Genomic DNA, 15,720 nt, shown 5'->3' on the forward strand with positions numbered 1-15,720 from the left:
TTCCTCGTCACAAAAATATAGAACACAGTCTTGGAGTATACCCCAACTGTGACCTCAGAACAAGGGTCCCATAAATTTGACTGACCTAAATCTGCCATTGTCTTTAAATATTCATCAGCCTACGAGGGGGGAAAAAAACCAGTCCTCACCTGTAAGAATTTTCCAAGTTTAATGTGAAAAACAAAAATACAAATAGAAAGAAGTCCATACTCTTTAATGTTGTACAAAAAGTAGGAGTAGAACCAAAAGTAAATTAAACTTTATCACATTTGTTTACACCACTATCTAGTTCTTCATATTAACTTTACTATTCAAACAGAAAGTAGGTAGCAATTTAGGGATTGGGGAAGAGATAAAAAAACAAAACAAAACAAAACCAAAAAAAACCTTGTCTACCATGTTTATTCTACAATGTGTTATAGCTGTGCTCACAGAGACGGCTTCTTTTACTTCTCCACTGTGCAGGAATTCAGTTGTATATAAAATTGAACCTGAATTTTAGAAAGAACAATATCTTTATTAAAAACAGCATAATTTACAAAGTTTTTTTACCTGTGAACATTTCTGCCCTCCTTTGACATTACTGGCATTTTCTATACGGAGACATACTTTTTCTCTCACCTGTCTGGTCTTACACATTAAATAAGTGTTGTTAAATACTTACAACTAAAAACAAAATTTAAGAGTGTACATTTGATTAATTATCCACTAACAAGTTCCTTGTGGGAAGGAAAATTTTTATACCTCATGGTACTCTGCCATTCAGCACAGTTCCTGATACCTGATAAGTGATGTTAGGGCTCTTTTTCATATGTCATACTTCAACTTTTAACCCATCATTAGACCAAGAGGAGCAAAGATAAAGTTTGATTCATGTAACAAAATAGAAAGACCAATTTCCTAATCAACAAGGTTTCACAGAAAGCCAAAATCACTACTGGAAACGTTTTTGAACTAATATTTATGTCAGCATTTGCCAGGCGCCTGGCACTATTGTTAAGCACTTCAGATGCATCATTTTACTCACTCCTCACAATTCTATGAAGTGGGGACTACCACCCTGATTTACAGGTGAAGAAACAAGCAAACAGTAGAGTTTGTCCAAGGTCACACTGCCAAGAAGTTATTAAAGGTAGAATTCAAATCCAAACACTGCCCTCAGAATCTATATTCTTAGCCACCACATTGTTCTGCGATCCCTATCCATAGAAGGCTCCTCAAACAGTACAAACCAACTTTTTTTTTTTAATGCACTTATCACTCTACCTGCCAAAAGAAACACAAAAAACCTCCATGTATGTCAAAATTCAAGACTTAATCCCACATACCCAATAGGCCTAACTATAGCAGGCTTTGAAGACGAAAGAGAACATATTACACCAAGAGATTCAATTCTCCACATTTTTATACAGATAATTTCCCTGGTTTTTATTATACACTGCTGACTGCCATTTTACCATCTCTTCTTTGAATGAAGACTTCAACCTTAACAGTAAAAAAAAAAATAAATCAGATTTGGGGAAGAGCACCGCTGGTACTCTTCTGGTATTTACAAGAATGTCATGCTGCAACTTGAGGAGTCTGGGGACACTTTTTAGTCAGTCATATTTACTCTATGGCTTGTACATTAACTATGAATCCATCTACGTGTTAGTTTCCTTAAAAACCAAAATTCATAATTACCCCTTCTCAACCAGCTCAGAATATTTTAAATCTGGCAATTCAGACTAATCAGCCACAGAATGTTCAACTTTCTATACCTGCTCAGAAGCTGAGGGAGACTGGAAATGATGGGTCCATATCCTGGTGCATTGTCATATAATTCAAACAATGGTGCAGCTACAAGCTTGTAATTTTTTGGGACTGCAAACAAGGCTAAAATAAAATAAAACAGTATTCATTTTCTGTAATTCTTATACAATCACTGCTTCTACTTCATTCATAAATTCATCACTCACTGGTTTTACATTTGAGAAACTTTTGAGGAAAAAGGTAATTCTCATTAACACATTTTTCGGTTGTATCTTCTGGGCAAAGTTCATAGTTCATGTTGCTAACAAGTAAGAGCACCTTAGAAGTGCTGGCCCTGGGAACAAGGAGAAGAGCAGAGCCTCGGGTTTATAATTTATTAATTCCATTTTTAAGACATGGAATAATTATTTGTTAAAATGTACAACAGATCTAAATATGGTATTAAAAAAAATCAGTTCATCTATCATCTAAAATTTTCAGTTTGTTACAATGTATCAATAGAGTTATTTCAAAATGGCATTTTATGCTCTAGTTAAATTTACTTTCCCCCCTATAGCATGACTGGCACACCTATAAGAAAAACTAGTGAATTCTGTACAAACATAGCATGTGCTTTTATTTTCAGAATAAATCCAAAATTTTAAGGAACGTGGAGAAAACACCAATAGAAGTATTCTTGAAATTACTCTACAAAAGTTTTTAGGTGGGTGCTTTCGAAAACAAACTAACTTACCTTTCTCTTGAAGTTGAACCAAAAATAACTTCTTATGTTCCTTAGGCTTTGTAATATGTGCAGGAATATACGGATACTAAAATAGCAAAAGAGAAGAATTTGTATTTGCCAAGACATCCCTTAATCAACTCCATACCTTTATTTATCAACTTCTTCCATTTCATACCTTACGATCAAATATCAACCTTTAGAGACTAAGTTCTCATAATCCCAACACAATTTTACTTAACATGTATCCTGTGGTTTCAATTATTTCTTTATATGTTTATTTCCCAATACAATGTATACTGTTGGGAGAACTAGAACCCCTTCTAGTCTGGCCTTGACCAAAACCTAGTACCTAACAGATGTTCTAATAGACAAATGCTTAATAAACACAACGTAATAAGTAGAAAACCATTCAAGTCAATTAAATATGCAGTCGTAGGATTGACAGCTTGAGAAATTTACAACCCAATGAAGTCTGACATTAAGTACTGTTCTAATAAAAGTTGTTTTAAAAAAAAAAATCACTAAGTTCAATTTTCTAGAATTCTGATGTGGACACATTTGCTATATTAAAAGTTTAAATATGGCCCGTGAGGTATTTGACAAGATGCTCCTCCCCCAATGATGCCACACACACACCGGATGCACGCTTCAGGAACACCAGACGAGCAGTGGAAGGGGAGTCCTATCAGCTGGAGAGAATCAAGTTGCTTGTGAAAATGCAGAAAATATTTTGGAGAACTTAAGAGATTCTAAAGAAAATTAGAGAGGGGAGGCTACAACCTCAGAAAGAATTTTGACAGAGCAAATTTTAAAAGTCTGGGATACAGATCTCTCCTGCACCTCCCCATAATACATTCAGAAAAATCTACTTTGGCTTTGGGAGTTGTATTTGAGGGCAGGGCAATTGAAAAATGCTGAAAATAGATATAAGGGGAGAGTAGGATAAAACAGAGGCAGCCAAAAGAAGGTAATATCCCCCACATTTAATGTAAGAACTTACACTGAGAAGCTAAAGGTCTTTCCCAAGATTACACAAGTAAGTAGTGACATCAGGATTCAACCTCATCTATTCAACCATCATCACACTATAAAAGCCTGTTACTTCCCACTATGCTACCCCTCACTGGATTATCTCAGTATGCCAGTCAGAATAATTACACAGCGCAGCCATCCCTAAAGTATGATGAACGAAGACAACCATCCCAGGCTTTGGAGGCACCCTACATGATCATGAAAACCAGGCACTGGCAGTAACAAACAAAAAGGTAAGTAGTAGTTTGAATAGCACAGGCTATGGGAGACCTGTGGTTCACATAAAACAGAAGCTCCCACACCATGACCAAACCAAAGTGACTGGCATTAATTACCCCAATTTTCTTCTACTTATGGCTACATGTTCCTTTTCTTTTAAGCTTTTCTTCTCCAGTCTTCTTCTTGGTGTTTATTTTAAGCCAAGGGCACTTTATACAAAAAGACAGGGAGACGGTGTCATGCTCTTTTCCCACTGACACCTAACCACTACCCCAAGTGTATTAAATAAACACCTAACACCTACACACAACACCTGCGTTACACCTCATGCTAGCAGAGCCAACCCTAGGGTTCAGTGAATTAAAGTAACTGTCCTAGCACTTCGGTAGGGGAGATGAGGGCATTTAGAAAGTAGCCTGGAAAACTTATTACTGAGCTTCCAGTTCGATCAAAGAATGTTCAAGAAACCATAAAAAGTTTAAAATAATTGTTTCATGTATCTTTGGACCAGAACTTCACTATTTCCAGATAGCGGATACTTTCTTAAGGCCAGGACAATCCTCAGGGAGTGAGTACTAGCACCAGCTTCCACAGTGCCTTATCTTCCTATCCTTCAGCTATACCAGAAAGTCAGAAGGAAGAGGACAGACATAATAATCTAATCTTTACTTGGTTGATATTTTGTATGATTCTTAACCTGGAACACCACATAATGCAAAGAAGGTATCCAAGTCATAGAGCCTTGTCTATAGGATTCAGGCTCTCATCAGTTAAAGGTGAAAAACTTGGACATCAGTACCATCATCAATCATTACAATGGATTAAAACACAACAAATGTATTTAAATCCATGAGGTCATATGACACTTTAAAAGGTCAATGAAACACACTTTTTGTGCCCCTCATCACCCACCTCAGATCCCATCCCACTTCAGATTTCAGGGCAGCTGTGTTGGGAAGTGCTAGAAAGCTCCCAGCTTGCTGCCACTGTCTCAGTCTCTGCTTTTCAGCCTCAAAGCATTTCCAAAGCCCCCAAAAATCAACCAATGCTCAGACTCAACATGAAAGTGCAATGGAGTTAATTTAACCCCTATCCAATGGGGTATGAATCTCCAGTTTTCTATCCTTCTGATGAAACAATTTGGTACATTCCACATGGTTCCTCACAGTCCTCAGCAGGATCCAGTTGCCCACAGTTATAATAAAATCAATTATGTGCCCTTCTTTTTTTGACTATTGCTGTTTCTGGTTGCCCTCTCCCATCAGTCTATTGCTTTCTGGGATCACTTCCCAAACAAAATGTCTGTACCCAAGTCTTTGTCTTATTCTTTCTCTTGAATAATATCTTTGGAGGATACTAATAAATTCATTCATTCTTATGAAAAGACGCATCTATTCTTTCCTATACAAACTATACCTCACGGTAACCAAATAGTTGATGAGAGAAGTTTTCCTTAATAAAACTATCACACCGTAATGAAACCCAAAAAACTATTATCAATGAGCCACTAACATTACAGAAAGAGACAACCAGACATTAAAAAACTTCTGATGGAAGTGCACGATACCATCGGAGGCAGCCATCCTCCAAGATGACCCCCACGGTCTCCCGGTATCCACACCTTTGTGCAGTGCCCTCCTACAACGTACCATGTTGGCTTGTGCAACCAATAGCATACAGAAGTAAGTGATGGTATGACACTGTCAAGATTAGGTTATAATAGACCACAACTTCCTCCTTGAGCACTCTCTCTGTCACTATCTCTATATCGGATCTCAAGCTCTAGTGGAAGCCTGCTGCCTTACTGGGAGTTACACTGTGGAGACACTCTCACGGTAACAGAGAGAGGCCTCGGGTCAACACCCAACAAGGAACTGAAGCCTTCAGTCCAACAGTCCAGGAGGAGAGGCCCGCTGACAAACACATGTGTGAACCTGGGATTAGATCCTTCAGCCTGAGTCCAGCCTGGAGGGGATGCAATCCCACTGACAACCTGACCATAACTTCATGAGACCATGAGCCAGAACTATACAGCTAAGCAGCTCCCAGATGCCTGAACCTGAGAAATGAAGATAACGAATGTTTGCTGTTTTAAGCTGCTAAGTTTGGGGATCATTTATTATGCAGCAATAAACAATATACTGCCGATGGTAAGTAAGCCTTGCACTCCCTCATTAGCCAAATCCAGCCTCTTGATCTAACTACCAGTTTATAGGACAGAAGCCAAACAGCTACATGTTCAACGACAACAGGCAGATGCAATCAGCAATGGAAACACAAAAGACTTTAAATAGCTTGCTTTCATTAACAAATAAATTACAAGGAAAAAAAGAAATAGGAAACCAACCAGCCAAAAGAGATTTAAGAGACTATCCTAATTTAAACAAATTAGAAAACAAAATAAAAATAAAACTTGAAACTAGTCAAGGGATATACATATTTAATGAGCTCATGGAATAATTTATTAATGTGAGAATGTGTATTGTGGTCATGTTTTTAAAAAGACCCTTGTGTTTTAGAAATACATACTGAAATATTTACATTCCAAATGATACCTAGGATTTGCTCCAAAATAATCCAAGGTGAGGGCAGGGGAAATGGGGTTGCAGGTGAAGTCTGACCATGAGTTGCTAACTGTTAACCTGTGGATGACAGGTAATGGGATTCATGTATTTTCACTATTCCTTCTACTTTTTGTATGTTTGAAATTTTCCTTTAAAAGAACAAATGCGGGGCGCCTGGGTGGCGCAGTCGGTTGAGCGTCCGACTTCAGCCAGGTCATGATCTCGCGGTCCGGGAGTTCGAGCCCCGCGTCGGGCTCTGGGCTGATGGCTCAGAGCCTGGAGCCTGTTTCCGATTCTGTGTCTCCCTCTCTCTCTGCCCCTCCCCCGTTCATGCTCTGTCTCTCTCTGTCCCAAAAATAAATAAACGTTGAAAAAAAAAAAAAAAAATTTTAAAAGAACAAATGCTTGGCTTTTTCATTTTTTATCTAAATTAAGGAGAGAGAAAAGAAAATTTCAAGTCAAATTCTACTACACTCTTTTCAAATGGCTAGAATTAAATTCGTTTTCTACTTACCCAAATGCCCAGCAAATATAAATGAGCACTGACCTGAGGAGGTTCAAAATTTGGTCTCCACCAGTTACCAATGCAGTCATCAATGACCCAGTCTTGCAGGACGCCATCTTGACGACCCAGTATCTGTTAAAAAGAAATAAGACACCCAATAAACAATCCATTTATATCCTTCTTTTGTGAAAATACAGATTTCCTCTTTATGACTTTTTATCTAATATTACCTGTGTCACTTGGCCCAAGACATACACTATGAGTGCCAAAATGGCAATCTAGCATCAACATAACTATACAGGACCAACGAATCTGTTGTTACATCCTGACCACACATGGAAAACCAAAGGTGATGAATTACTTACATCAGCCAATGCCATACATACAATAGTGTTTCCAGAATCAAGCTGAGGCTTATGTAAATCACCCACCTACCTAAATTATAGAAAAAAGTGTTCCAAATTCACAATTCTCATTTTTATAAATCTGTGCAGCATTACATTAGACTTAAGTTATTTTAATCAAAATCACACTCCATACATTTTTATTGGTCGAACATGGTTCTACAAGGTTTACCATGAGAAGTTCCCTGTCCCACTTTCCCAATTTCCACTGGCTACAACTTTCAACTCTTAGCTGTTTTCCAATACTTGCCTCTATTTTTACAAGCATTCCCCTTGTTTTTAAATAAATAAGTTTCAGAGGGTTGCTGGAGAGAAGGTAGGCAGGATGATGGGATAAATGGGTGATGGGTATTATTGTTGTAATGAGCAACTGATGGATCACTAACTTCTATTCCTGAAACTAATATTATACTACATGTTAATCACAATTTAAATAAAAACTTGAAACAAACGAACAAAAAACTGCTCCAGATTTACTGAAAAAAAAAAAAAAAAAATGCAAAGATGCTACAGACTTCCTATATATCCCATACCCGGTTTCCCCTATCATTAACATCTCATAATAGGACAGCACGTTTGTTACAACTAAGGAACCAATACGGATACTTTATAATCAACTGGAAGCCCATACTTTATTGCAATATCCTTAGTTTTTAACTAATGTCCTTTTCTAGTCCCAGAATCTCCTCTAAGCTACATTTAAATTATGCACAATTTTTCCCGTAGACTGTAACAGTTTCTCAAAGTTTCCTTGTTTTTGATGATCTTCACAGTTTTAAGGAACACTGATCAGATATTTTGCAAAATGCTCAATTAGACTGGGATTATAGATTTTGGGAAGTTTGGAGAGGAAGACCACAGAGCTAAAGTACCATTCTCATCACATCACATCAGGGCACGTTCTATCGGCAGGACTTTTCACTGATGTTAATCTTGATCACCCGACTGAGGTAGTGTTTATCAGGATTCTCCACTACCGTTACACTTTCAATGCATTCTTTTTGGCATTTTTTGATTACCTTATTATGTTTTTATAAACCTAAAGAAAAAAAAACCATTAACACCCTCTACTGTGGGTGAAAATTTGGATCTCAAAAATTACATCCTCCATTCATACTTTCTCCTCCACCATTTGATTAAGTTTATATTCGGTACTTAAATTACTGTAACTAGGTGAATCAGACATACCAGAGTGTTTAGTAAACCGTAATTACATTTTGTTAGTACGCAACTAACCTTTTCTTTCAGAGTTAATAACTATCTCATATATCCATATCATTCACTATCACTACTTCATCTCCACATTCTCCTAAGAATTTACATTTTTTCTCAAAACATCAAATTTTCTATCACTTTCATTTTTTCCTAAGACACTTTTGTTTTGTTTTGGAGAGAGAGAGAGAGAACACACACACAACTGGGGGAGAGGGGCAGAGGGAGAAGGAGAGAGAGAGAAAGAGAGAGAGCGAGAGAGAATGAGAATCCCAAGCAGGCTCCACATCTAGCTTGGAGCCCAATGCAGGGCTCAATCCCATGAACCCAGGGTCATGTCCTGAGCCAAAATCGAAAGTCCGACATCACTCAACCAACTGATACACCCTGGCGCCCCACTGACAGACTTTCTATACCCTCCACCACTCTGTAGATGCTCTCAGCCCTGCCTCACAGTTGGAGGCCTAGGACTTCCCTTTTCCTCTTTCCTGTGTTGTTAGATCCTCTCTATATTCTGAATACTGTATCTTCTTAGTTTTTTCTTTCATTTTGGTGGTGAACACCCTCCCAGGAAGCTCCTGGGAGCTTCCTGGGAAAAGGTACAAGAGATATATTTCTGGAAACTGTTAGGTCTAGAAATAAATTTTTTACCTGTACATTTGATTTATGGTTTGATTAGACAGAAAATTCTATGACAGAAATCATGTTCTCTCAGAATTACAAAGGCATGTTCCCAGACCTTTTAACTTCGGTGTAATTTCTAGGAAGACAATACCATTTCTAATTTTGATGCTTTGGATTTAATTCCTGTCTCTCCTCCCCTCCCCAACTTTGGAAGTTTTTAGGATCTTCTCTTTATCCTTACATACTTAAAATTTCAGGAGCGCCTGGGTGGCTCAGTTGGTTGAGCATCTGACTCGATTTTGGCTCAGGTCATGATCCTGGGGTCATGGGATCGAGACCTGTGTTGGGCTCTGCACTGAGCACGGAACCTGCTTAAGATTATCTCTCTCTTCCCTCCCCCACCATCCCTCTATTCTGCCCACATGCTCTCTCTAAAATAAAAAAAATTTCATGATGATATGCCTTTGCATGGATCTTTTAACATTCATTATAGAGGGAAGGCCAATAGGTCTTTTTTAATCTGAAAACTCATGTTATTTGAGTTTGGGAAATTTTCTTGAGTTATTGTTTTGCTATTCCTCCTTTGTTCTATTTATCTATAATCTATTCTGGTCCTTCTAGAATGACCCACTAATTTTGTCTTTTCTTACCTTTGTTTTACCTTTTCATTCTACTTTCTAGATTTTGCCAATTCAATCTTTTAACTCTCTACTGAATTTTTTGTTTCTGCTAACATTTTAATATCATGGGTTCATTCTTGTTGGCTGAATAGTCTTTTTTATGGCACAGTGTTCCACACATGAGCTATCTCCTTTCATCACACCAAAAATACGAGTCATAATTTTGTTGCTGAGTTTTCTGTTTCTGTTGACTTTCATTTGCTTCTTTTACTCTCTTTCTTCTTAAGACACTTTCTCCAAAAGCCTAGCTCACAATTAGGGGTAAAGCAATAAGATGCTTAACTATCACCTCTCTGTGATAGGATCACACTGTTCTTTGGAAAGATTCTCAAATACTATCATCTGGAGGGTTGTTTGTTTGTTTGTTTGTTTTGGACTGGCCACTTTCTCCAGAAACAAAACCTCCAACCTTCAGCCCAGAGTATGTATGTAAGCCTAGTTGTCACCATTTTATGAGTCTAGTAGAAGTCTAGAAGTCTCACTACTGAGGATGTAAACTCTCACTTATTCTCATCTCCTCTACTTTTTCAATGCTTAGTGTTCTCTGAGTGAATAGCTACTGACAATCAATCACCAGCTAGTCTTTGTCTAACTGTACAGAGTGGGGAAGATGACCTAGATATAGAAATATGTCCTATACAAACTGTCAATCAACCCAGTTTTCAGTCCATGCATGCCCCCACCTCATGGGCACCTCATGGGCACCTGGCACTTCCAATCCTTCAACCTTTTGCTCTGTAGTGCTAGGTCCTGGACTACCTTCCTGTTGAGAGTTTCTGCTAAGACAGATGTGACTTGCCCATCTGCTTTCTAGCTCCTAAAATTTCTTTTTCGCTTTTGTCTCATCTTACGCTCCTTCAATCCTACTGACTTTATATCTTAAATAAAAAAACAAAAACTCTTTACTTCCTTTTTGGTGGAGTTTTGAGAAGGAGCTGAGCTAAGCAAGTAGGTCCAATCAACCACATATGAATGGAAGTCTAAGCACAGCACACTATTTAAAAGTTACAATGCACTAGAAAAAATACTGGAAAGATAAACCAGTAGGTCAAAGTGGTAGAATTACAGGTGATTTTAGCTTTGTTTTTTCTTCTGCTTTTCTGTATCTGCCAAGGTTTGGGCACAAAACATATATTAGTTTTGCAATTAAAGAGGGAAGGATTGCATGCTAAAAAGTGAAAACAACCTGCAATCTCAAAATCTTCAGCATCTATATACATTTGGCCCCTAGTCTTTAGAGGCAGACATTAGAGTGCTTTTAAAAGGTGGCACAATTTGAGTAAAGGTTAAAAGATGAAAGTGCAAAAACGAAAATAGGTATTTAGCAGTAATCATTCTCTTGTCAAAACCCTATAGCGGTCTACACTGGAATAATACTACATTCAAATCTCCAGCCACATGACATACTAGCTGTAAACATCAAGCAAGTTACTTGAACCTCTGGGCCCAGTATCCCAATGGGTAAAATGGGATTAATAATAGTACTTCCTCCAAGGGCTGTTGTGATGGTTGAAGGAGTTATTGCATGTAAAGCACTCAGAACAGTGCCTAGCACAATAAGTACTCAATAAATGTTGGCTTTTATTAACCATTATTGTTAGAACAACATTACAACAACAAAAAAAGTTAAGATAAAGCACAAGATCAACTTGCAAAAATTAAACATTGTAGTAACACTGTTGTTTATGTTTTATTTATTGAAAACTATTCAAAATAAACTTATCCTTCCCACAAGAGATAAAAAGCCTAATTATCCATTAAGTTGGTGGTATTCAGGGCAAGAATCAAAATGCAAAAGTGGTTAAATGGAAAAATACCTCTGTCATTAAGCGTTTTAGTCCTTCGACTTCATCTTCTCCAGGGTTAAGTTCACCACCAGGTCTGTATAAAAGTTAAGAATTTCAGCTTTCAACTTAATACAATTTTAGGGTAACAGGAAGAAAAAAAATAATGCTTACTTTCTATCATGTAACTGAATAACACATATTTCAATGTTGCCTAAGGCAATCAAAGCAAACAAATGTAAAGGGAGGGGAAAGAATGTGCTAGAAAGTTGAATTCATTGTATTAAGTCACCAGACTAACAGTACACAAACCCTAGTTTTAAACAAACAAAACGTGTAACATAACAAATATAACTGCTGGCCATGAGTCCATCCCAATCTCTTCTCTCTGGAAGCTATCTGGTGAAAATGGATTCTAGAAACGCCCAGAGAGGCAGTGGACCACATTCTTTAGGTCTGAAAAATGGGACATTCGCCCAGAGAGGCAGTGGACCACATTCTTTAGGTCTGAAAAATGGGACATTTTTCAAGAATTCCTATCTAAGGATTTGACCTTTTTGGTATAATCTGGTCAAATAGTTGTGGACTAAATGTATAATACTGAGAGATTTATAAGTTTAAATGATAAAACTAAATAGTTATCTATAAATATGTAAGTCATTTTAAGAAAAATAAACACTATTCATCCTAAGAAAGAAATAATATCAATTGTTCTTAGTTATGCTACAATGATACCTAGAAATTGAATTTGGACTTATTTGCTGTACAGGGCTTCTATCAGGCTCAATTATTAGCAATATACAGACACATGCAGATTTCTAATTAGGCAATAAATGAGCACTACCCTGGAGGAAAATGACTTATGAATTCCTCTTTCTGAAGACTCCATTAACAGTAGTGTTTGCGGAAATAAATGACTAAGGTCTAAAACTGTATTCCAAAGCTGCATAAAACAGCAATCCTAAAAGTTGTCTTGCTGTTAATTTCCAGTGACACTTACAATTTGAAGAAAGTTGTGCCCAGCTGCAGCAGTAACACATGTGGTAGCCGGTGTTCATGGACAATCAGAACCCCTTCTACGGTCCTTCTCATTCCAATTTTATCAAATTCCTCCCTCATGCGCTGAAATCTGGCTGCAACAGAGCTGTCCTTCTCATAGAGGGGCTCTTTTGTACCAAAAGTATAATTGGTAAGAGGGTACCTGTGATCCAAAGACAAACATCTCACGTGAGAACTGAAGGCAATAATTTACCATGACAGATTCCAACCACGGATAAAGAAACTATGGTATGGGGGCACCTGGGTGGCGCAGTCGGTTAAGCGTCCGACTTCAGCCAGGTCACGATCTCGCGGTCCGGGAGTTCGAGCCCCGCGTCAGGCTCTGGGCTGATGGCTCAGAGCCTGGAGCCTGTTTCCGATTCTGTGTCTCCCTCTCTCTCTGCCCCTCCCCCGTTCATGCTCTGTCTCTCTCTGTCCCAAAAATAAATAAACGTTGAAAAAAAAAAAAACAACAAAACAAAAAAAAAAAAAAAAGAAAAGAAACTATGGTATGAAAGTGTGTATGTTGTACTCAGAGACACAGGATCTGTCCAAAGTTACATAGCTAGTTAATGTGACAGCAAAGATTAGAATCCAGCTCTCTGGACTATAAAGTCAGAGCTTCCATTAGATCAAGCATGCTACCCACACTTGAACTTTCAACTATAGACAACACCATCCTTAAGGCCCTCAAATGCTTAGAGAAGTGGCCACCTGGATGTCTGGTACTCCCCTGGTTTTTTATCACGACTGCCATACTAATATTGACAACCTAACTAATGTTCCCTAGGGCTCCTCTACCAATCTAATCAGAAATTCTATTAACTATAAGTGTTAAAGACTAATACCTATTTTTCTACAAGACGAGCCACTACTTTCCATCATCTCTTCAGTTAGCAAAGCAGGGACTTCTCCATTGTACACCAAGCATTATGCCCAGTGCCTGATACAAAGTAGGCATTTATGCAATATTTCCTAAAATAAAGTATATTGTGGGGAAGAGGACGTGTTTTCAAGTTAGATTATAATGCACCCTGGTGAAATGAGTTCACATCAGTGATTTTTTTTTCTGAATACTGTATTTATACAGGAGAGGAAACGTTCTGTAAATTCATCAACCCACAACTTTTTAAAAATTTTTTAATGTTTATTTATGTTTAAGAGAGAGAGAGAGCACAAGCAGAGGAGGACCAAAGAAAGAGGAAGACACAGAAAACTGAAGCAGGTTCCAGGTTCTGAGCTGTTGGCACAGAGTCTGACACAGGGCTTGAACTCAAGAGCCCTGAGACCATGACTTTGGCCACAAAGTTGGACACTTAAACTGAATGAGCCACCCAGGCATCCCCATCAACCCATAACTTTAATGGGGCAAAAATAAAAACATTTCACCAAGTTAATTCTACGTAGTCATTTGATGCAAATTGGTCCAGGAATAAAGTTAACTCAAGAGAAAACCGTGAGCCCTAGCTCTAATTACCAAAGTAATCCAGAAGCTGTGCTTTCACATGAAAAGAAAAAAAAAAAAAAATTACCTTTTCCACTTCACGGAAATCTTATGAAGATGTTTTGAAGAAGAGATATGAAATTAAACTGCTATTATGCTAATGTAATAGCTAGAGATATTAGCTTGTACATACACCACTATCTACCTACAGATTTAATAAACCTAACATTTTTATTATCTAACTTTCCAAGCCAGCACCTGTTTTGCCAAATAAAACAATAACAACCACCATCTTTTCCATTTCAAATCACTGCTGGAGGGAACAAGTTCATTTATTTGAATGTAAAATAGAGAAACACTTAAAGTTTCTCATGGAAACACCAGTATCAGTAAATTCTTGTACCTTATAAATACTGACCAGTATAAACTGGCTACTTTCCTCCATTAGGGTCAGCACCACGGTGGGTCACAAACTCTAAGATATTATTTAAAGCAAAAAAAAAAAAAAAAAAAAGAAAAGAAAGAAAAGAAAAGGATACTCTGACAATTTCTTGATCAAGACAGAGCCCAAACGCCAATTACCCGCCACTGCAAGATGACTTTTGTGAGTGACATCGACACGCAAGGGCTTGAAGGGCTTAAACAGAAAAGTGTTGAAAATAAAAACGCAGGCCACAGTGGATTCTCTGGGGCTGCAGGCTGGTCCCCTCCACGGTCTGAATGAAAGCCCAACCCTAACAGAATCCACCCTAAGCTGGGGCCTACGCGGTGGTTGACTCCGGTCGCTGCGGCAGTCAATGCCGCAGGTGAATGCATAGGGTAAGCCAGCTAGTTCTGAACACAGGAATAAAATGTGCTGCATTCAAGAGCCCAAATGCAATTAAGCAGTTAAGAGAAAAAAACCTAAACCTAAGCTTCATACCGAGATCTCGAAAGCTTACCGCTACAGAAAAGTGAAAACTGCAAAAACGATACATTACACCATTCATACCAGATATAAACACAAAAACAATACCACAAACGTGATGTGAAAACAGAAACATTGGACAGGAAAAATAAACACACCTTTTCCAGTAGGTTACCTCTGGAGACGTGGGGAGGGGGTGAGTTCAAAACAAACTTGGGATTTTCCTAGAATGACTGAATGGAGGGGCAGGGGAGCAAGCCTTCTCTCCAGAAAAAGAAAACCCTCCTCCCAAGTAGGACTCTAACCCCATGGCGCCCGAGGACCAAGAAAGGGCCCCGAGGGATCTTCAAAAGCGCGCGTCCGCGAGCGGGACTGGAGATGGTGGGGAGGCGTGGAGCCCGCCGAGGGCCAGGGACGCGCCAGAAGATCTGGAGTCTTTAGGAGCGCTAAAGAGGAAGGGAGTGCCCGCGAAGGCAGCGCGCTAAGGCCAGGCCGCACTTACAGATTGATGGTTCGCTCCAGGGTGAGGGGCTTCGTCTGCTGGATGTACTTGTTGCCGAACTGGTTGACCCCTCGGGGCCAGCCGGTTTGTGAGCGATTGGGCGGCACCACGGACATGCTGGCTAGCTCGAATACTGGCGGCGAGAGGAAATGGGGCAGGCAGGGAGACTTTCCCTGTGCCGGGAGCGGTTATTCGCGTTCTCCTCAGCAGACGCCACCCGCCATTAACATGAGAGCGCAAGAGGAGGTAAAGGCACGCCGGAAGTGCATCCGGAGCGTCTGGCGGCAGGAAGTGGAGAGGCGGTGGCTGGCCTAGCCCGGCACCACTGG

The 15,720-nt window shown here is 38.9% G+C and overlaps 1 protein-coding gene across 1 annotated transcript; it reads right to left on the reverse strand.

Moving 5' to 3' along the window:
• Positions 1-152: 152 nt before the first annotated feature.
• Positions 153-15,684, reverse strand: NUDT21 (nudix hydrolase 21). The gene is made up of 7 exons (XM_045442801.1): positions 15,392-15,684; positions 12,501-12,701; positions 11,534-11,597; positions 6,839-6,928; positions 2,486-2,561; positions 1,761-1,875; positions 153-491 (listed from the first exon to the last, which is right to left on the reverse strand). The coding sequence occupies exons 1-7, from the start codon at positions 15,505-15,507 to the stop codon at positions 470-472; spliced, it is 684 nt and encodes a 227-aa protein (XP_045298757.1). The 5' UTR covers positions 15,508-15,684; the 3' UTR covers positions 153-469.
• Between the last annotated feature and the right edge of the window lie 36 nt (positions 15,685-15,720).

This window comes from Leopardus geoffroyi, chromosome E2 (assembly GCF_018350155.1).
Source record: "Leopardus geoffroyi isolate Oge1 chromosome E2, O.geoffroyi_Oge1_pat1.0, whole genome shotgun sequence".
Classification (NCBI taxonomy): domain Eukaryota; kingdom Metazoa; phylum Chordata; class Mammalia; order Carnivora; family Felidae; genus Leopardus; species Leopardus geoffroyi.